Source organism: Schistocerca nitens, chromosome 8 (assembly GCF_023898315.1).
Source record: "Schistocerca nitens isolate TAMUIC-IGC-003100 chromosome 8, iqSchNite1.1, whole genome shotgun sequence".
NCBI classification, from domain to species: Eukaryota; Metazoa; Arthropoda; class Insecta; order Orthoptera; family Acrididae; genus Schistocerca; species Schistocerca nitens.
In genome coordinates, this window is record NC_064621.1 from 594318636 (window position 1) to 594342805 (window position 24170).

The 24170-nt window shown below is 41.7% G+C and overlaps 1 protein-coding gene across 1 annotated transcript in view; it reads right to left on the bottom strand.

Moving 5' to 3' along the window:
• Nucleotides 1-24170, bottom strand: part of LOC126199688 (odorant receptor coreceptor-like) — a 95746-nt gene that overhangs the window by 24495 nt on the left and 47081 nt on the right. The window contains exon 4 of the mRNA XM_049936614.1: nt 15938-16048. Coding sequence (XP_049792571.1) covers nt 15938-16048 — 111 coding nt within the window. The remainder of the gene's footprint in view (nt 1-15937; nt 16049-24170) is intronic.

A 24170-nucleotide genomic window follows, 5' to 3' on the forward strand; every position in this document is an offset into this window, starting at 1 on the left:
TGGCCATTGGACAGGTGGAGGTCAACATCAAAGAAAGTGGCATGGGATTTGGAGTAGGACCAGGTGAATCTGATGGAACCAAAGGAGTTGAGGTTGGAGAGGAAATTCTGGAGTTCTTCTTCACTGTGAGTCCAGATCATGAAGATGTCATCAATAAATCTGTACCAAACTTTGGGTTGGCAGGCCTGGGTAACCAAGAAGGCTTCCTCTAAGCGACCCATGAATAGGTTGGCGTACGAGGGGGCCATCCTGGTACCCATGGCTGTTCCCTTTAATTGTTGGTATGTCCGGTCTTCAAAAGTGAAGAAGTTGTGGGTCAGGATGAAGCTGGCTAAGGTAATGAGGAAAGAGGTTTTAGGTAGGGTGGCAGGTGATCGGCGTGAAAGGAAGTGCTCCATCACAGCGAGGCCCTGGACGTGCGGGGTATTTGTGTATAAGGAAGTGGCATCAATGGTTACAAGGATGGTTTCCGGGAGGAACGGATTGGGTAAGGATTCCAGGCATTCGAGGAAGTGGTTGGTGTCTTTGATGAAGGATGGGAGACTGCATGTAATGGGTTGAAGGTGTTGATCTACGTAGGCAGAGATACGTTCTGTGGGGGCTTGGTAACCAGCTACAATGGGGCGGCCGGGATGATTGGGTTTGTGAATTTTAGGAAGAAGGTAGAAGGTAGGGGTGCGGGGTGTCGGTGGGGTCAGGAGGTTGATGGAGTCAGGTGAAAGGTTTTGCAGGGGGCCTAAGGTTCTGAGGATTCCTTGAAGCTCCGCCTGGACATCGGGAATGGGATTACCTTGGCAAACTTTGTATGTGGTGTTGTCTGAAAGCTGACGCAGTCCCTCAGCCACATACTCCCGACGATCAAGTACCAAAGTTGTGGAACCCTCGTCCGCCGGAAGAATGACGATGGATCGGTCAGCCTTCAGATCACGGATAGCCTGGGCTTCAGCAGTGGTGATGTTGGGAGTAGGATTAAGGTTTTTTAAGAAGGATTGAGATGCAAGGCTGGAAGTCAGAAATTCCTGGAAGGTTTGGAGAGGGTGATTTTGAGGAAGAGGAGGTGGGTCCCGCTGTGATGGAGGACGGAACTGTTCCAGGCAGGGTCCAATTTGGATAGTGTCTTGGGGAGTTGGATCATTAGGAGTAGGATTAGGATCATTTTTCTTCGTGGCAAAGTGATATTTCCAGCAGAGAGTACGAGTGTAGGACAGTAAATCTTTGACCAGGGCTGTTTGGTTGAATCTGGGAGTGGGGCTGAAGGTGAGGCCTTTGGATGGGACAGAGGTTTCGGATTGGGAGAGAGGTTTGGAGGAAAGGTTAACTACTGAATTGGGGTGTTGTGGTTCCAGATTGTGTTGATTGGAATTTTGAGGTTTTGGAGGGAGTGGAGCTGGATGTGGGAGATTGAGTAGATGGGAGGGACTGGGTTTGTGTGCAATGAGAGGAGGTTGAGGTTTGCTGGAAAGGTTGTGCCTTTCCGGGGGTGGGAAACCAGGAGATTGGATAGTTTTTTGAGGTGGAGGGTGGCATGCTGTTCTAATTTGCGGTTGGCCTGTAGGAGGATGCTCTGAACAGCCGGTGTGGATGTGGGAGAGGAAAGATTGAGGACTTTTATTAAGGATAGGAGTTGACGGGTGTGTTCATTGGCTGAGTTGATGTGTAGGTGAAGGATTAGGTGGGTGAGGGCAATGGATTGTTCAGTTTGGAACTGGTATAGGGACTGATGGAAAGAAGGGTTGCAGCCAGAGATGGGAACTTTAAGTGTGAGGCCTTTGGGGGTAATGCCAAATGTCAGACAAGCCAGAGAAAATAGAATATGGGAGTGTAATCTGGCTAGGGCGAAGGCATGTTTGCGGAGGGAATGTAAATAAAACTTAATGGGGTCGTTGTGGGGGTGTTGTGAGGGTGACATGGTATTAGAAGGTGGAAAGTGTAACATGAGGCTGAAATGAAAATAAAAATATATGGGGAGAGATAAAGGTGAACTGAAAAGTAACTGGAGATCTGGTGTGAAAAAATGCGAAAAGGTGTTGGTTACAGCTGGGCTATGTTGGACTTGGGTTGGTAGACAACGATGTGCACAAAGGTTAGGTGGTTGTGTTGCCGCCAAAACACGTTAAAGGACGGAGAAATTCGGGAAAATTTCGAAAAAACTGCATGTAAATGTATTAAAAGGAGTGGTTTTGTGGTGGCAGATTATGAAAATGAGGCTAACAATTCTCTGTCTAAGAAATAATTACGTTAAAACCTGTGGGAAGCGGCTAAAAATGATCAGTGATGTGGGAAAAACGGATATGGAAATAAAGCGAAAGTTATTAGGACTAGTCGAAATGGTTGTTTAACAGGTGAAAGGAACTGTTTGTGAACTAGAAATGGTGGATTTTGTAGCAGCGGTAGTGTTGAAAGCGGAAAAAATTTTTTTGGTTATGGTTTGGAAGTGGGTTACGTATTATTGAGTATATATAGGTGGGATAAAATTGTATAGTAGATTACGGTAAAAAGGAGAAGGTGAATACAAAGTGAAACTACTGGCAAAAACAGAAAGAGAAAATAAGACGATAGACAAGATTTCGAAATGCAACAGTGACAATAATAAACGTTATTGTTGGGTTCAAATTAATGATATGAATATAATAGAGGGAAACATTCCACGTGGGAGAGGGCAAGGAGCCACTCCAATCCCCGGAATGGAAAGACCCACCTTAGGGGGAAAAAAGGACAGGTTCACACTCGCACACACACCCATATCCAACCACACATGTGTGTATGTGTGGTTGGATATGGGTGCGTGCGCGAGCGCACACCCGTCCCTCCCTCCCCCCAAGGCAAGTCCTTCCGCTCCCGGGACTGGAACGACTCCACACCCTTCCCCCCAAAACCCACATCCCCTCGTCCCCCCCTCTCCCCCCTGACGAAGCAACCGTTGGCCGTGAAAGCCAGAACTTTGCGTGCATGACCGTGCTTGTCCGTGCGTCCATCGACCCGCCAGCGCCCCTGCACGGCAAGTGTGGATGTGGGTTTTGGGGGGGAGGGTGGGGACTCGTTCCAGTCCTGGGAGTGGAAGGACTTGCCTTGGGGGGAGGGAGTGACGGGTGTGCGCTTGCGCACACACCCATATCCAAACACACATACACACATGTGTGGTTGGATATGGGTGTGTATGCGAGTGTGTACCTGTCCTTTTTTCCCCTAAGGTGGGTCTTTCCGCTGCCGGGATTGGAGTGGATCCTTACCCTCTCCCTTAGGGCCCACATCCTTTTGTCATTCCCTCTCCTTCCCTCTTTCCTGATGAAGCTACCGTTGGTTGCGAAAGCTAGAATTTTGTGTGTATGTTTGTGTTTGTTTGTGTGTCTATCGACCTGCCAGCGCTTTCATTTGGTAAGTCACATCATCTTTGTTTTTAGATATATATTGTCTGCTTGTGTCTGTATATGTGTGGATGGATATGTGTGTGTGTGTGTGTGTGTGTGTGTGAGTGTATACCTGTCCTTTTTTTCCCCCTAAGGTAAGTCTTTCCGCTCCCGGGATTGGAATGAGTCCTTACCCTCTCCCTTAAAACCCACATCCTTTCGTCTATCCCTCTCCTTCCCTCTTTCCTGATGAGGCAACAGTTTGTTGCGAAAGCTTGAATTTTGTGTGTATGTTTGTGTTTGTTTGTGTGTCTATCGACCTGCCAGCGCTTTCGTTTGGTAAGTCACATCATCTTTGTTTTTAGATATATTTTTCCCACGTGGAGTGTTTCCCTCTGTTATATTAATATCATTAATTTGAACCCAACAATTACGTTTGTTATTGTCACTGTTGCATTTTGAAATCTTTCCTGTCATCTTATTTTCTCTTTGTGTTTTTGCCAGTAGTTTCACTTTGTATTCACCTTCTCCTTTTTACCGTAATCTGCTATACAATTTTATCCCGCCATATATACTCAATAATGCATAACCCACTTCCACGACATAACCAAAAAAATTTTTTGCCGCTTTCAACACTACCGCTGCTATAAAATCCATCATTTCTAGTTCACAAACAGTTCCTTTCACCTTTTAAACAACCATTTCGGCTATTTCTAATAACTTTCGCTTTATTTCCATTTCCGTTTTTCCCACATCCCTGATAATTTTTAGCCGCTTCCCACAGGTTTTAACGTCATTATTTCTTCGTCAGACAATTGTTAGCCTCATTTTCATAATCTGCCACCACAAAACCACGGTCCGTATATGTGTGGATGGATATGTGCGTGTGTGCGAGTGTATACCTGTCCTTTTTTCCCCCTAAGGTAAGTCTTTCCGCTCCCGGAATTGGAATGACTCCTTACCCTCTCCCTTAAAACCCACATCGTTTCGTCTTTCCGTCTCCTTCCCTCTTTCCTGATGAGGCAACAGTTTGTTGCGAAAGCTTGAATTTTGTGTGTATGTTTGTGTTTGTTTGTGTGTCTATAGACCTGCCAATGCTTTTGTTCGGTAAGTCACATTATCTTTGTTTTTAGATATATTTTTCCCACGTGGAATGTTTCCCTCTGTTTTTTATATATATATATATATATATATATATATATATATATATATATATATATATATATATATATATATATATATATATTGTTGCGAAAGCTTGAATTTTGTGTGTATGTTTGTGTTCGTTTGTGTGTCTGTCGATCTGCCAGCACTTTCATTTGGTAAGTCACATCATCTTTGTTTTTATATATATATATATATATATATATATATATATATATATATATATATATATAGTGTCTGTATATGTGTGGATGGATATGTGTGTGTGTGCGAGTGTATACCTGTCCTTTTTTCCCCCTAAGGTAACTCTTTCCGCTCCTGGGATTGGAATGACTCCTTACCCTCTCCCTTAAAACCCACATCCTTTCGTCTTTCCCTCTCCTTCCCTCTTTCCTGATGAGGCAACAGTTTGTTGCGAAAGCTTGAATTTTGTGTGTCTATCGTATAGTTGTCTAAAATCTGAATATTTGTAATAGGTACAATGTAACACCCAATACTGTGCCTTATTAGGTACAATGGTACATTTGTATCATGTATATGTAATCACATATGTATATATGACTGTATTACACTTGTAAAGAAATGCTATGACGTTTGCAAAAGACACTAGTTGGTGCCTCCATGCAAAAAAATACAATAAATAAATAAAAATAACAGCTCATTGTACACTGAACCATGTGTGTTGTCCATGGCATTTAAAGGTTACCCATTATGATCTGAAGCCATATTTGACATACACATGCTTTACTTTATGTACTAATTATGCATAATTTTGACTGTTCTGTTGCATTATTTGTATCTGATTGGTGGATAATCATTGTTACATGTAATAGCACAGAAAATTTCACTGACTCGTGCGCATCTACATAGACAGACACTTAAGAATTTACCCTGGTGATGATGCACCTCTGTGTGTTCTGCTGCGTCGTTGTTTCCTTTTTATAAATTCATATATGTATGAAATGGAAAAACAACTGAGTAGAACATCCATTAATCAATCACACTGATAAAAACTGAAACATCAGGGGTTAGTGAGGTTTAGAGAGCCAGGAGAGGTGGATGTGCGTGGTTTTTAATGGCAGCAGCAACACAGTAATTAAATTAGGTGAGAATCACAAAAGGGGAGAAGAGAGAGAAAGGGAGTGTGTATGTGTGTGTGTGTGTGTGTGTGTGTGTGTGTGTGTGTGTGTGTGTGTGTGTGTGTGTGTGTGTGTGTGTGTGTGGGAAGGGGCGGGGGGCTGAGGAGAGGAGGGGGGTGAGGGAGGAGAGATGCATAAGAATGATGAATACAGTGTCAGGGCACAGCAATGGATAGGGTAAAAAATGACCAGAAAGGTTGGGGGAGTGAGAAGCTGATGGCCAAAAGTACTGGAAGCTTAGGACAGGGGATTGCAAGAATTTCTTGATTAATAATTTCAAAATTACATTCATAGTTTTCAAAGAATATCATTTATATATGTGCCATAAGACTAAAGGTCTCTTTGCAATGTATATTATTTGTCATACAGCTAATTAGAGTTTTCTGTCCAAGAATTTAGTTAATAATATCTTTTATAGGGGGAGTAGCTACTCAGGAATGTTTTTAATTTTCTTCTAAATTGATAATGATTCAACATTGTGAAAAGGATAAACTGCTACTCACCACATAGTAGAGTAGCAGATATATACAGTGAAAAATATTTGTGTGTGTGTGTGTGTGTGTGTGTGTGTGTGTGTGTGTGTGTGTGTGAGGGTGGGGGTGGGTGGGTGTGTTTTTACAGAAGAAATCTTCACCGCTATTGGCAAATGTCATATGTAAAGAATAACATAATTTTAAATGTGAACAGCCACCCGAAGATGAACCTGTTGGTAGGAAGCCAGTAATGACACTATTCATTCCTATTAAATATCTTTATAATAGTTTATTCTCCACTGTGAGAATTAACCTGTGATGCTCCCTGTACATGGCAGTTAATAGGAGTTACTTAATATATGTGTACCCTTCTGATGACACAGTGAAAGATTTTGTAATATTGGTTGTAGAGCACTTTCAAGACTTAATTGCAACTAATCCTCTACTGTAAAGGAAAGTGTCTCTTCCTAGCTCAGAATACTTTGATCCCTTCCTCTTGACATCATTGTAATTGTCCCTGCCTCATATCATAAGAATATTTTATGTAGAAATTAAATTTCTCATCTACCGTGTTCCCATTTCACCTTTCTGTGAATTCTCCCTGAATAATACAACTGAGTCAGCATTTACAAATCAGTGAAATTTTAGTTTTCCCTTTTTGGTTAAACCTGATTCATGGGGATGGTTTATCACTGCTATTTGACCATTATCGCATGACAGCCATACTATAAAAAATACTCCAAAATATTAAGAAAAGTAATAAAAGCAGCAAAAATAATGCACAATGATTAAATCATTTATAATTCAGCTAATAAATCAAAGGCTATGTGGAGTGTTATAAAAAAAGAATGTGGAGAATACAGACAACCTTGGGAAAATATAACACTATCACATAAAAATAAAAAAGTAACAAACCCGTTAGAAGTAGCCAACACATTTAACAACTTTTTCACAGGTGTTGCTGAAAATATATTACAATCACACTTTAAGAGCATCCAGGCAAATGAATATAAAATAAGTGCATGTAGAGGATCAATGTACATCAGTTCTGTTTCACAAGATGAAGTAGCTAAAGCAATAAAAGGACTAAAAAATTCCAAATCGGCAGGTATTGATGGTATACCTGCAACAATGTTAAAGAAGAGCGCATCAAACCTAATTGAAGTACTCACACATTTATGCGACTGCTCACTTCAGGCAGGCACTTTCCCTGATGTGTTAAAAACATCAAAAGTTATTCCTGTATATAAAAAAGGGGATAAAGACAATGTAAATAACTAGAGACCCATCAAAATTTCCTCCTGCATCTCTAAAGTACTGGAAAAAGTTATGTATGAGAAACTTATGAAATTTATAAATAAAAACAGCATCCTATGTCATGAATAACATGGATTCAGAAATAAGAGGTCAACGACAACTGCTGTCTATGAGTGTATCAATTCCATCCTAAACCTGATGGACAAAAAACAGGAAACAATAGGAGTCTTTATTGACTTGTCAAAAGCTTTTGACATGGTGGACCATAAAATTCTGCTATCAAAGCTAGAAATATATGGTATTCGAGGTCTGTCCAACAAGTGGATCAGGTCCTTCCTGACAAATCGTATGCAGGCAGTGTGCGTCAAGCACACAAATATTGAACTAAAAACTGTATCTAATCACTTATCTGACTATAAACAAATAAAATGTGGTGTACCCCAAGGATCCGTATTGGGACCCCTTCTGTTTCTTCTGTACATAAATGATCTAAGCTTATAAATATTGATGCACACAAATCAATCATATTTGCAGATGACACCACGATTCTACTAAAAGGAGACGACGATGAACAGTTACAGCAGACAGTAAACACGGTCACGAAACAACTTAGCAGCTGGGCACAGAGTAATCAGCTTGTAATAAACAGTAAGAAAACCGTTGCTCTAAAATTCCACAATGTTCCTAACAAGGACATGTTAGTCTCTATCAATGACGAACCAGTTGTTAACAGTACTGAAACCAAATTCTTAGGTCTTTGGCTGCAGAGTAACATCAGATGGAATAAGCATATTGAATATCTCAATGCAGAACTGAGCAAAACATGTTATCTTCTTTGTTCATTAAAATCTTGCTGTAGTGAGAAAACAGTATTGAATGCATATCATGCGTACTTTCATTCTCGTCTTAGATATGGGGTCACCTTCTGGGGAAACTCTAAAATAGCTAATGGCACTTTTAAACTACAAAAAAGGGCCATTAGAATCTTGTTTGGGTGCAAGCCTAGAGACTCTTGTAAACCCCTGTTTAAGAAATCTGGTATTCCCCCATTACCGTGTGTATACATTATGGAAACCCTTCTGTTCTTTAAATTAAATGTAATAGGCAAGGACCAGAGACTACTAAAAAACTGTGATATACATGAGCACTTTACCAGACAAAACAGAAACATACATATAACTAAAATCAGCACAGCACTGTGCCGAAAAGGTACTTTTCACATGGGAGTTAAGCTTTATAACAAACTTCCTGAAAACATAAAAGCTATCACTGAGGTCAATACATTTGGAAAATCTCTAAAGTCATATTTACAGCATCACTGCTTTTACTCCATTGAAGAATATTTAAATTTATGAAATGTGTTATATAAATACTTACGTGTAAAGTGTATTATTGTAAGCTTAAATATGTATGCCTTGAAATTACTTTCAGCCTGTATATTTATAACTTGAGTTTTCCAATGTCTAATGCATAAGCTGCTATGTAGACAACAGGACCAATAAAATACAATCTGCAATCTACAATCAGATAAACCATTTATTATGGGTCTCATATCCTTATCGTGAAATACAGTTAGATTTAGAAATAAATTATTAATTGCTGTTGCACTACATCATTCTGTTAAGAAAATATAAAAATGCAGCCAATGGAGCAGGCAAAAGTGAATACAATGTCTAAAAAATAAAATTGGCAGAAAATGAAAGGTGTATAAGCAGGAATAGCTGAAGGGACAAATTCAAGGCTTTAGAAGCATATATAACAAGGTGAAAGATACATACTGTCTATAGGAAAATTAAAAAGGCCTTTAGAGAAATAAGAAAGAACAGTATGAACATCAAGATCTGAGATGGAAAACCAGTACTAAGCAAAGAAGGGAAAGCTGAAAATTGGAAGGAGTATGTAGAGAAGCTATAAAAGAGTAATGGACTTGAAGAGAATATTATAGGAAGGAAAGAGGAAGTAGATGAAGACAAGATACTATGAGAAGAATTTGATACAACAGTGAAAGACCTAAGTCAAAACAAGCCCCCTGGGATAGACAACATTCCCTTAGAGCTACTGATAACCTTGGAAGAACCACCCATGACCCAGCCATTCCAATGTATGAGAAAGGCGAAATATCCTCAGACTACAAAAAGAATTTAATAGTTCCAATTCCAAAGAAAGCAGGTGCAGACAGACATGAATATTACTAAACCATCAGTTTAATAAGTCATAGTTGCAATATATTGACACGAATAATTTATAGAAGAATGGAAACCTGGTAGAAGCCAACTACAGGGAAGATCGGTTTGGACTCCAGAGAAAAACTGATACATGTGAGTCTATTCTGACCCTAGGACTTCTTTCAGAAGAAAGGTTAAGGGAAAGCTAACCTATGTCTATAGTCATTGCAGACTTAGAGAAAACTTTTAACAGTGATAACTGTAATGCACTCTTTGGAATTCTGAAGGCAGCAGGAGAAAAAAAGGGGTGTATTTACAACTTGTACAGAAAACAGACAGCAGCTATAACTGTAGAAGGGCATGGAAGGTAAGTTGTGGTTTGAAAGGAGGATATAAGATGTTGTTGTTGTTGTGGTCTTCAGTCCTGAGACTAGTTTTATGCAGCTCTCCATGCTACTCTATCCTGTGCAAGCTTCTTCATCTCCCAGTACCTACTGCAACCTACATCCTTCTGAATCTGCTTAGTGTATTCATCTCTTGGTCTCCCTCTACGATTTTTACCCTCCACGGTGCCCTCCAATGCTAAATTTGTGATCCCTTGATGCCTCAAAACATGTCCCACCAACCGATCCCTTCTTCTAGTCAAGTTGTGCCAGAAACTTCTCTTCTCCCCAATCCTATTCAATACCTCCTCATTAGTTACGTGATCTACCCACCTTATCTTCAGCATTCTTCTGTAGCACCACATTTCGAAAGCTTCTATTCTCTTCTTGTCCATACTAGTTATTGTCCATGTTTCACTTCCATACATGGCTACACTCCATACAAATACTTTCAGAAACGACTTCCTGACACTTAAATCTATACTCGATGTTAACAAATTTCTCTTCTTCAGAAACGATTTCCTTGCCATTGCCAGTCTACATTTTATATCCACTCTACTTCGACCATCATCAGTTATTTTACTCCCTAAATAGCAAAACTCCTTTACTACTTTAAGTGTCTCATTTCCTAATCTAATTCCCTCAGCATCACCCGATTTAATTTGACTACATTCCATTAGCCTCGTTTTGCTTTTGTTGATGTTCATCTTATATCCTCCTTTCAAGACACTGTCCATTCCGTTCAACTGCTCTTCCAAGTCCTTTGCTGTCTCTGACAGAATTACAATGTCATCGGCGAACCTCAAAGTTTTTACTTCTTCTCCATGAATTTTAATACCTACTCCGAATTTTTCTTTAGTTTCCTTTACTGCTTGCTCAATATACAGATTGAATAACATTGGGGAGAGGCTACAACCCTGTCTCACTCCCTTCCCAACCACTGCTTCCCTTTCATGCCCCTCGACTCTTATAACTGCCATCTGGTTTCTATACAAATTGTAAATAGCCTTTCGCTCCCTGTATTTTACCCCTGCCACCTTTAGAATGTGAAAGAGAGTATTCCAGTCAACATTGTCAAAAGCTTTCTCTAAGTCTACAAATGCTAGAAACGTAGGTTTGCCTTTTCTTAATCTTTCTTCTAAGATAAGTCGTAAGGTTAGTATTGCCTCACGTGTTCCAACATTTCTACGGAATCCAAACTGATCTTCCCCGAGGTTGGCTTATACCAGTTTTTCCATTCGTCTGTAAAGTATTCGCGTTAGTATTTTGCAGCTGTGACTTATTAAACTGATAGTTCGGTAATTTTCACATCTGTCAACACCTGCTTTCTTTGGGATTGGAATTATTATATTCTTCTTGAAGTCTGAGGGTATTTCACCTGTCTCATACATCTTGCTCACCAGATGGTAGAGTTTTGTCAGGACTGGCTCTCCCAAGGCCGTCAGTAGTTCTAATGGGATGTTGTCTACTCCCGGGGCCTTGTTTCGACTCAGGTCTTTCAGTGCTCTGTCAAACTCTTCACGCAGTATCGTATCTCCCATTTCATCTTCATCTACATCCTCTTCCATTTCCATAATATTGTCCTCAAGTACATTGTCCTTGTATAAACCCTCTGTATACTCCTTCCACCTTTCTGCCTTCCCTTCTTTGCTTAGAACTGGGTTGCCATCTGAGCTCTTGATATTCATACAAGTGGTTCTCTTCTCTGCAAAGGTCTCTTTAATTTTCCTGTAGGCAGTATCTATCTTACCCCTAGTGAGACAAGCCTCTACATTCTTACATTTGTCCTCTAGCCATCCATGCTTAGCCATTTTGCACTTCCTGTTGATCTCATTTTTGAGACGTTTGTATTCCGTTTTGCCTGCTTCATTTACTGCATTTTTATATTTTCTCCTTTCATCAATTAAATTCAATATTTCTTCTGTTACCCAAGGATTTCTATTAGCCCTCGTCTTTTTACCTACTTGATCGTCTGCTGCCTTCACTACTTCATCCCTCAGAGGTACCCATTCTTCTTCTACTGTATTTCTTTCCCCCATTCCTGTCAATTGTTCCCTTATGCTCTCCCTGAAACTCTCTACAACCTCTCGTTCTTTCAGTTTATCCAGGTCCCATCTCCTTATTTCCCACCCTTTTGCAGTTTCTTCAGTTTCAAACTGCAGTTCATAACCAAGAGATTGTGGTCATAATCCATACCTGCCCCTGGAAATGTCTTACAATGTAAAACCTGGTTCCTAAATCTCTGTCTTACCATTATATAATCTATCTGATACCTTTTAGTATCTCCAGGATTCTTCCAGGTATACAACCTTCTTTTATGATTCTTGAACCAAGTGTTAGCTATGATTAAGTTATGCTCTGTGCAAAATTCTACAAGGCGGCTTCCTCTTTCATTTCTTCCCCCCAATCCATATTCACCTACTATGTTTCCTACTCTCCCTTTTCCTACTGACGAATTCCAGTCACCCATGACTATTAAATTTTCATCTCCCTTCACTACCTGAATAATTTCTTTTATCTCGTCACACATTTCATCAATTTCTTCATCATCTGCAGAGCTAGTTGGCATATAAACTTGTACTACTGTAGTAGGCATGGGCTTTGTGTCTATCTTGGCCACAATAATGTGTTCACTATGCTGTTTGTAGTAGCTAACCAGCACTCCTATTTTTTTATTCATTATTAAACCTACTCCTGCATTACCTCTATTTGATTTTGTATTTATAACCCTGTAATCACCTGACCAAAAGTCTTGTTCCTCCTGCCACTGAACTTCACTAATTCCCACTATATCTAACTTTAACCTACCCATTTCCCTTTCTAAATTTTCTAACCTACCTGCCCGATTAAGGGATCTGACATTCCACGCTCCGATCCGTAGAACGCCAGTTTTCTTTCTCCTGATAACGATATCCTCTTGTGTAGTCCCCGCCCGGAGATCCGAATGGGGGACTATTTTACCTCCAGAATATTTTACCCAAGAGGACGCCATCATCATTTAATCATACAGTAAAGCTGCATGGCCTCGGGAAAAATTACGGCTGTAGTTTCCCCTTGCTTTCAGCTGTTCGCAGTACCAGCACAGCAAGGCCGTTTTGGTTAATATTACAAGGCAGATCAGTCAATCATCCAGACTGTTGCCCCTGCAACTACTGAAAAGGCTGCTGCCCCTCTTCAGGAACCACATGTTTGTCTGGCCTCTCAACAGATACCCCTCCGTTGTGGTTGCACCTACGGTACGGCCATCTGTATCGCTGAGGCACCCAAGCCTCCCCACCAACGGCAAGGTCCATGGTTCATGGGGGGGGATATAATATGAGCATCAACAAAAATGAAACAATGGTGATGAAATGTAGTCAAATTAAATCAGCTGATACTGAGAGAATTAGGAAACACCATGTCAGAGGAATGTTACAAAGAGGTTTAGGCGTAAGTGTTCCCTTGGAAAAGGTATGTTTTTGATCCACATGTTTATGGCAAAGCACATCACTTGTCATTTGGTCAGACAGAGGAGACAACAATGCCAGGTGCACTGATGACAGCTGATATCTGTGGACCTTTCAATGAATCTTTTCAGAAGAAGAGATATATGTTTGTGTTCAAAGACAGCTACATGGAATTTTGGTACTGACATAACAAGTCAAAAATCTGAAGTTAAGGATGCTTTGAAATATGTTCTTCAACATTCAAAGAAGCTGGATCTTATAGTCAAAGAGCTGCTAAGTGACAATGGTGAAGAATTTGACAATAAGGAAATTCAGGACATACTGCATGCAGAAGGTGTTCTCAGAAGCTGAGAAAACCCTACACATCACAGCCAAATGGTGGAAGTGAGCATGAGATGGCAAGAACCTGCAAGTACTCAAATAAAGAAGCTATTTTTCCAGCAGCTGTGTGGGCAGAATTGGTTGAAGTGTCAGTGTACATTCTAAATCAAACTGCAAAATCATCTTTTGCAGGAATTCGTCCAAGCTGTGGTCAGGCAAAACGTCAAGAATAATCAATTTATGTATAATAGGCGCTTCATGCTGTGCACACATCCTGGTTCAAAGTAGAAAGAAAAGGGATAAGAATGTTGTCAAGGGTTATCTCATAGGGGTATGATGGAGAAGAGTGTTACAGAAGTTGGGTGAAAGAAGGAAACAAGCCCATTGTCATCAGAAATGTAATCTTGCATGAAGGGCCTGCAAGTTGTGAAGAATCAGTCAAATTACCATTGCAGGATATTGAGCAAAGTAATCAAGGAAAATATGCAGCTGAAAAACAAGATGAGGCAAACTCCAGCAATGCAGAGTCTGGAGAATTAGAGACTGAAGGGGACATTGTTGATATCAGAGAAGGGGAACTCTTTAAGCAGCCTCATCAATAGCTGCAAAATTGCTTAACATTAATGAAACTGTCTTGGCTACATGTCTCTGTAATGCTCACTGAAGAGATGATTAATGAAACAAATGAAGAGCCAGAATCATATAAAGAAGCTGTAAGTAATACACAAAATTTCCATTGGAAGCAAGCTAGGAAAAACAATATGACATCACTACAAGAGAATCTTGTAAAGACTAATCCCAATGGAAGTATCGAGAAATAGAAAATGAGATTTGTCATTAAGGGGAAACTTAGTTGCTCTTTATGCAGACAGTGGGTTACTTATGGCAAGTGATCAGCAGGCTGCAAGAGAGTTTATTGATGAGTTGAAGGGTGGGAATGCAAGATCACTGTGAAACCAGCATCATATTTCCAAAAACTTGAGATAAAGTGCTTTAATGATGGTGAAATCAAGATAAGCCAACAAGCTTATGCAAATAAGATTCTAGAGCACTTTAGTTTTCAAGGCTGCAACCCTGTCTCAACACTAATTATAAAATAGCCACATACATTACAAGCAGAAAGAAAGAATGCATGGAAGTGCAACTTTTCCTATTAAGAGGCAGGTGGAGCACTGATCTACCTGATGCTTGGAATGAGACCTTGACCTGCCTTACAGGGTGAGCTTCTTGTCTTGAACTCTTAACTTGGCATCTAGAGAAGATGAAGTAATAGTAAAGCAAGTACTCTGGTATGTAGCTGGTACATGTGACCTAGACACAAACTTTTGTCCAAATTTATGGAGTGGCATATTAGATTACTACAGTGTTGTGGGCTTTGGAGTGTGCAACAATACTGAATGGTTGATATCTGATGTAGATATTGCACATGGAGGTGGTGCTAACTCCGGGCTCAGTCAAAGACAGGCAATAACTACCACATCTACAAGAGAAGCAGAGCAGGTAGCTGCAACAGTCTGTATAGACATTTTAGAGGAATGAGAAAGCTAATGGAAGTTACAGTCAATAAGGTTGACAATCAGTCAACAGTGAAACTTGTACAAAGTCCCAAGTTCCATCCTCACACAAAACTTATAAAGTATGTTTTTTCATCTGAGAAAAGGTATTGGAAGGTGGGTAAGGCATTCAGCATGTCTCAACTGAGGATCAGTTGGCAGATTTACTGACAGAGTCCCTGCAAAACCAAGACCTAGTTTTATGTCAAAAACTTAGTCTTCCATCTCTTTTCTCTTAATTAAGTAAGTCAAAGTGTTACTGGTATATATTTATACATTTAATCGAGTATTGAAAAAGACTGACAGCACTTCTGTTATGGATTCTTTGTAGAGACAAGTAATGCACCTGTGCTGTTTATCAAAGTATATTTTTGTACAGTGTGAAGTAAACAAAATGATCAGTGCACTAGTTAAATCTTTCAATAAGTAAATGTAAAAAAACCATACCAAACCAAGACAATAACAAATTCATTTGTTATGTTTCACAAGGAACAGAAGAAAATGTCTGCACTACAGTAATTCCAAATATGTCACATGTTATGGAGAGCAACTGACTGATAATAACAACTTTATCCCCACAGTGGTGATATTAAGCTGTGGTGAACATTATCTCTCATTAATAAGCATAAATTATATATTGGGGAACTTGTTGTTATAAGTTACAACCATAATTAAGTACTAATACATACCTCATCAGCAATCATTTGGCCAAAAAAGCAGTACATTCCACTTTGGCACAAGATAACTGGGATCATACAAAGTGTCTTCATTGCTGCTACAGGCATATCATTCTTCAGCAGCTGTCAATAATGAAGAGACCATAAGAGTATCAGTAAACAAAAATGTTAAAAGCATTATTTTTTATTTTTATATCTGTAAAGGATCAATTTAAATCTTGCACTTCCACACTGTGTGACAAACGATTAAAGACACACTACTAAGCAATCTCTGTGTGTCATTGTGATGTAGCACAACTGAACAACATATTCAGAATACTTCAATTCCATGCCAGCTGCAAATCATGATACCACACGTTGGTTACTGTGCAGGTAAAATACAGTTAGTTATCTGTTTTGAGCGAAGAAACTTCACTGCAATAAGTGAACAAAATCATCATGAATTATACTAAGCATATTTATGGTTGTTGTTCATCTTCTGTTCTTTTTTCATCCTATGCTTGGATAATAAAGTTCATTATCGAATACTGAACAATATTTATAGGTAATGTGAGAATAAGATAGAGTTCCCATAATGGTGACCCCAAAAAGGAAAAAGAAACAAAGAATAACAATGAAATGTATTGTCAAGCCACTGATGCAAGCACCAGAAATCTAAGTTGTAACAGAACAAGGTTTCCCACTGTAACATGGATCACCATCCATGACTTTTAATTCTCTACAAAGTGACACGACAGATGTAAATAGAGAGTACAAACACACGACACGGAAATGTTAAGCTTCTTGCACTGTGGTTGATGCAACCTCAAAAGATTTGTCACAGCTGAAAACATGGTAATTAGGCTCCATAAAAACTGCTTAAAACTTTATGCACATTTTCAGGCCAGGAAATTCTACCTGATGGCTTTGTGAACTTCCAGCCACAATCCATGCTGTCTTTGCATCACTAACAGACATGCCATTGCAAGATTTAGCAGACACCATTGCAAACAGCTTAATTGAGGTTTCAGTATGTGCAAAAATTAGCAGCAGTCAAGACAAGGATGTATTAACAGGCAGAGAGGTGGAATCTGATGCCAGTGGTCCTGTAATATACACAAGTACTTCTCATCAACAGTATACATTGACCAAAACCACCATTGAGCAACTAGCAGCAAAAGTGGCAAAACTAAACATGCAGGCAGCAACACACAACAGCAGCTATGAAGTCCAAGTTTGAAAAATAGGAAGACTGCCACATGATAAGACTTACCAGTATGGTTGTGCTGGCATCATAGGCCTTTCAACAACTCAGCATGTCAATGCACACAACCCTATGATTACCCAAATTTCAGACATGGGTATTAAAATCCATTGGCAACAACACAAATGCCCAGACCAAAGTGTGGGAAGAAGAAGATATACAAATGCCATGTTAGCAGCAGTCAGTCACATTGATTGTTTATACAGGACCTGTTACCAGGTGACATGTTTCATATCAATATATGTTCAAACATCAGTGTCTATCCAAGGGGTGCCAGTGAAACACCAATGGCAACAAAGCAACATATATTTGCTGTGGTGTCACTACCAGACACCACACTTGCTAGGTGGTAGCCTTTAAATTGGCCATGGTCCGTTAGTATACGTCGGACCCGCGTGTCACCACTATCAGTGATTGCAGACCGAGTGCTGCAACACAGCAGGTCTAGTCTAGAGAGACTTCCTAGCACTCGCCCCAGTTGTACAGCCAACTTTGCTAGCGATGGTTCACTGTCTACACACGCTCTCATTTGCAGAGACGACAGTTTAGCATAGCCTTCAACTACGTCATTTGCTACGACCTAGCAAGGCGCCATATTCATTTACTATAATTACTATCTTCAAGAATGTATTCTGAACAGATAATATTGTGATTCATATACCGTCAAGAGCAACGTTCATCATTAATGGATTAAAGTTAAGTATCAAACTAATTACGTCCGCTTTCTGAATTCTCATTCCTTGTCATGTTCCAGATCTCACGTCAGTATAGTTCTTCCCTCCTGCCAGCCTGCATGAGCTAAAACACGTGCATTTCAGCCTCCACTCGTAACACGGTATTGGCTCTTCTGCTAACACAAAATTGGCAACAAGGACTAAAAACGGTGTTCTTAACTATACTGCCATAAGTCATTGAGACTGCCCTGATTTCATTGTGTAATGGCTTCCCCACAATATCCAGATGTACTGTCCGAATTTTATCACTTACAGAATCAGCAGACACAGGCATTACTGGATGCTCTTGGACAGCTCGTCCAGGGCCAACGTGCAATGCAAAACGATGCGGCAGCCGCCGCTCCACCGCTAACGCAGCCACAACACGCAGTTGCACCGACCTTCAGACCTTTTGATGCTGCACTGGAAAGCTGGACGGAGTGGTCACGCCAATTTGGATTCCATCTCGCCGCCTACAGAATTCAAGGTACCGAGTGGCAGCCTTTTCTTTCGTCGTCCGTCAGTGTGCAAACCTACTGTGTGATAGTCAAATTATTTCCCTGATGCGACGTAGCAACTCTGTCCTACAAAGAAATTTTGTCTGCATTAGATGCATATTTCAAACAATCAGTCAATGTAGTTGCAAAACGGTATACCTTCTTTTGTACACAACGTACGGCAGGTCAGACTAATCGGGAGTGGGTTGCAACCTTGCAAGGCCTTACTAGGGATTGGGCTTTTGAGTGTCAATGTGGACTCCCTTATTCAGATACTATGGTACGTGATGCAATTGCACAGAACAAGTGATGGACATATTGGATTGGCAGGACACACTTGACTTTGCTCAGGAATCATTTGAAACTTCGCCAGCCATGTGTCAGGTTAACCGGCCCGCCGGGCGAGCTGCATGGAGCAGTAAACAGCCCTCGCACCCGGCCGCGCCACTGCTGCCAGGCTCTCAGCCACGTGTGCGGCGCGGCAAGCAAATGCAGTGCTCAAATCATGCCCGCTACTAAACATTCGTGTGAGAATTGCCCATCACACCAAGCTATTTGCTTTTACTGTAATAAAAAAGGACATGTTCAGAGTGTTTGCCAGAAACAGCTCAGATCGGAAACTTAAAACCATTCCAGGCCCTTTGCTTCACGCCGGAATTGGAATTGAACCCAGGATACTCAGGGTCGCGAAACTTCGCCCATGGAAATTCATGTCGTTCATTCCACTCCGCCCAGTGCCACTCTCTCTAACAGTGACTGTGTTCGTCCCACCAATAGTGTGTGTCGACATCGCCAGAACTCCCGTCAAGTCGCAAGTGATTTTGTACCAGTGTCAGTTCATGTTGCACGAGACAGTCACTCTTGTCGTCAGCAGAACAATAAACTTTTTGTAGACTTGGACATTAACGGCAAAGTGATACGATTCCAGCTCGATACCGGAGCTGCAGTTTCACTGATCAATCAAGACACTTACAAACTGCTGGGCACACCTCCATTGCATGCTGCAAATGTTAAGTTAACTAGCTATTCAGGTCAAGAGATCCCTGTGTTAGGACAGTGCAGCCTTCTTGCAACCTACAAAGGACCAACAAAACTTGTGTCATTTTACGTCCTTCGTTCTTCTTCTGTGGTGAACTTGTTTGGTTTCGATTCATTTCAGTTGTTTAACTTGTCTATAGTAAATCAGGGTCTATCAGTGAACCAGACTGTGCCTTCAGACAGTGTTTCTTGTCTATGTAAAGAATTTGCAGACATTTATGCACTGGACCTCGGTTCTGCTAAGAACTATAAAGCACATTTGGAACTGAAAGTAAAGGCACAACTGAAATTTTTCAGAGCGCGCAATGTTCCCCACGCATTGCGTGATGAGGTCAAAAAACATTACACGATTTAGAGTCACAAGGTGTAATTGAACGTGTGCAGGCTTCTCTCTGAGCATCACCCTTAGTAATATTGCCAAAACCTTCAGGAAAATTGAGACTTTGTGTGGACTTCAAGGCAACAGTGAATCCACAACTAGTGATTGCAACTTTTCCTTTACCCCGCCCGGAAGATCTTTTTGACAAACTGTGCCCAGGCACATATTTTTCGAAGTTGGACCTAGCAGATGCGTACTTGCAAATACCGGTGGATGAAGAATCCCAGCGTGTTTTGGTGGTTAACACGCATCTTGGTTTGTATCAATTCAAATGACTGCCATTCGGGTGTGCATCCGCCCCTGCATTGTTTCAGCAATGTCTACAAACTGTTTGTGCGTCGGTCCTGTGATCTCCGGAAAGACGGAAGAAGAACATTTGGCCAATCTCAGAACATTATTTCAGGTCTTGCGACAAAATAGTCTTCGCTTACGGAAGGACAAATGTGTGTTTTTTGCTTGTGACTTGCCATACCTGGGACAGGTACTCAATGCCCAAGGCATATATCCCAGTCCCACACACCTCCGTGCCATACAAGACTTGCCTTCGCCACAGAATTTGATGCAGCTACAGAGTGTGCTGGTAAAAATCAACTATTATCACAGATATGTGCCGCATGCCTCTTCCATTTCGCTCCGCTTCATCCCTTACGCTGTAAATTTGTTCTGTTCGTCTGGACAATGGAACACGAATGCGCCTTTCGCCGGTTGAAATCGGCATTGCTTTCCCATACTTGTCTTATGGCATTCGATCCCCAGAAGCCCCTTTTGTTGATGGTAGATGCATCAGATTTCAGGATCGGTGCTGTGCTTGTGCACAAAGATGGCTCGCACGATCGCCCTATTGCCTTTGCGCCCAAATTTCTCTTGTCTGCGCAAAGAAATTATTCACAGATTGAGAAAGAAGCATTGGCTCTCGTATTTGGTGTTATGAAGTTTCATGACTTCTTGTATGGTCATCACTTTACCATCATCACAGACCACAAACCTTTGACATAGCTTTTTCATCCGAACAAGCCTGTACGTCCACGTACAGCACAGAAATTCATTCGCTGGTCTATTTTCCTCTCGCAGTACCGCTACAATATCTTGTATCGGTCCACTGCTAAGCACGGAAATGCCGATGCGTTGTCCCGTTTGCCTGTTGCTGAGGATAGAGCATTCGATTCCTCCGAACTTGCTTGCATGTTCATTGATTCGGCAACCGATGACGTGGTCGAATCCTTTCCGATTGATTTTCGTCGTGTAGATACAGCCACAGCTGCTGACCCTGTCCTTGCCACCATTCTGCGTTTCGTTGCTACACAATGGCTCTTGTGAAAGTCATGGATCGGGGGTCCATTGGTTCGCCGATTTTTTGCTCACCAGGAGAAACTTTTTGTACGACGTGGTGTTTTGCTGTTGTGTTCTGATAATGATCAGTCCAGGGTCGTGGTCCCACGTTCGTTACAGTCCTCTGTCTTACGGCTTCTCCACCAAGGCCAGTGGGGTATAGTGCGAACCAAACAACTTGCTCGTCAGCACTGTACTTGGTTTGGAATCGATGCTGCGATTACTAATATGTGCTCTTCTTGCATGGTGTGTGCCGAACAACAATCAGCACCACCGCGGAAATTCTTTGCATGGCCAAAAGCCACTTCCCATTGGCAATGCTTACACATCAATTTTGCTGGTCCATTCTGGAATGCTCAATGGTTGGTTGTGATAGATTCATTCAGTAATTTTTCTTTCGTTGTCCGGCTGTCTTCCATGACATCATCTGCCACCATCCAAGCGGCATCTGCTATCTTTTGCATTGAAGGTCTTCCACAGACAATTGTTTCCAACAATGGCCCACAATTCATGTCCACAGAATTTCAGTCATTCTGCAAGGCCAATAGTATTCAACATCTGACGTCCACGCCATTTTTGCCACAGTCAAACGGTGCCGCTGAACGATTGGTCAGGACTTTCAAGTCACAGATATTGAAGTTGAAAGAGTTGCATTCTCAGGAGGACGCGTTATTGCTCTTTTTATCCTCGTATCGCTCTCAGCCCCGAGATGGTCGCTCGCCGGCTGAGTTGCTCCACGGTCGCCATCATCGAACCTTGATGTCATTGCTATATCCGCTGCATCAGGTTCATGTGGAGCGGCAGCCACCTGCTTTTGCCCCAGGTGACATTGTCTACTACCAACACTGTCGAGGTTCATGGCATTGGCTTGAAGGGTGCATTCTTTGCTGCCTCGGACGTGCTATGTATCTGGTTTTGGGGGCCTCTGGTGAGGTGCGTCGGCATCTCAATCAGCTGCGCCTCTGTCGTCGCATGGGATCTGCCGCTCACCATCTGCTTTCAACAACGGTGCTGTCTGGTCAGCACCCTGGGGACCCATCTACTGGCTCACCTCAGCCCCAGGTGTTACCGACGCTGCCTTCCATTTTGTCCCATGGCAACGCGCTGCCGCCTGTTCTCCCACCGGTGATGCCCGCAGTGGACGCATCGCTGCAGCTGCCGGGCGCCCCCCTGGGTCACGCACCGCCGATCGCTCCCCGTGACCAGTTGTCCTCCAACATGGAACTTTTGCCTGCTCTGGACCATATGTTGTCTTCGCCGTTAGGTGCCCCGGCCCAATGGAGGTTGACCCTTCGACCCCTCCTGTCTCTCTACAGGCGCTTATACCGCATGTTGGCGTGCTCCCTGGAATAGGTTTTCAGGCGTTCCCTAGCTCCCTGCGGTCCGAATGGCAGGTTGCGGGTGGCACAGCCTCGCCTGTTGTTAGGCTCCCCACCTTGTCGCATACGTCAACATGGGGTCCTCCCCACGGTGGGCGGAGGCCTTATACCACAACTGTACGCAGATTTGTGGGGAAGGAATGTTGTGTCACCGCCAGACACCACATTTGCTAGGTGGTAGCCTTTAAATCGGCTGTGGTCCGTTAGTATACGTCGGAACCACGTGTCGCCACTATCAGTGATTGCAGACCGAGAGCCGCCACACGGCAGGTCTAGTCTAGAGAGACTCCCTAGCACTCGCCCCCGTTGTACAGCCGACTTTGCTAGTGATGGTTCACTGTCTACATACACTCTCATTGGCAGAGACGACAGTTTAGCATAGCCTTCAGCTGAGTCATTTGCTACAACCTAGCAAGGCGCCATATTCATTTACTATAATTACTATCTTCAAGAATGTATTTTGAACACATAATATTGTGAATCATGTACCGTCAGGAGCAACGTTCATCATTAATGGATTAAAGTTAAGTATCAAACTAATTACATCTGCTTTCTGAATTCTCATTCCTTGTCATGTTCCAGATCTCATGGCAGTATAGTTCTTCCCTCCTCACGTCAGCCTGCGTGAGCTAAAACGCGTTCATTTCAGCCTCCACTCCTGACACAGTGTTGGCTCTTCTGCTAACACAAAATTTACTGCACCCAATGAATTCAGAATCACTACCTACAATGAAACATGTTTAGCACTATACCTGGATCCAAACTTTTGTGATATCAAATATTCCTCATTACATGATTGGGGCGGACTTTTTACAGCATTATTGGCTTATCCCTGACCTGGTCAAGCATCTGTTAGTACCAGTGCCCACAAAATGAATATTCCCTACTGTGCCTCCTACATTATGTCTAACACAATATGATATGCCCGTGGCTTTCTGCACAAAGACGTCCAGCACCTCTAATGCATCATCTTTATTGGACTGTATTGATTAATTTTCATACTCACAACAATGCAGGGTGCACATATGTGTCATGCAAGAAGAACCCTGGAAGTTACAATCATTCATGTACTATACGGCGTCATCTGAAGAGTCACTTTTCATATTGTACTCCTGGACATTCCAGCACTCCTTGAACCATTCTGTACCACCAGAAAACACTCATACAATGAGCAGCATCACATCCACATGACACAAGGTCAACCAGTTGCATTCCGCCTGTAGTGTCTGCATACAGGGAAGCTACTTGCAGCATGAACAGAGGTCGACTGACTACTGAAAGCAGGTATTGTGACCAGGTGTGAAGTCAGTGGGCCTCAACATTGTTCATAAAAAAGGATAATTTCTGGAGGAAATGTGTAGATTATAGTGGCTTAAGAGATGCACCATTCCAGACTGCTACTTTCTACACAACAAAATGGATTTTAACAGCAGTATTAGTAACACAAAAATATTCAGTGTGACAGATGCACCAAGGGACATTCACAAATTCTCATGGAGCCAACTGACATACCTGTAACAAAAACTTTGGTGACCACACCATGCGGCTTGCATGAGTACAACTTTTACCATTTGAGCTCAGGAATTCTGCATAAACTTGACAACAGATCATGCACTAAGTGTTTAGAGATTTACCATTTGTTTTTTGCTACATGGACAACATTCTTG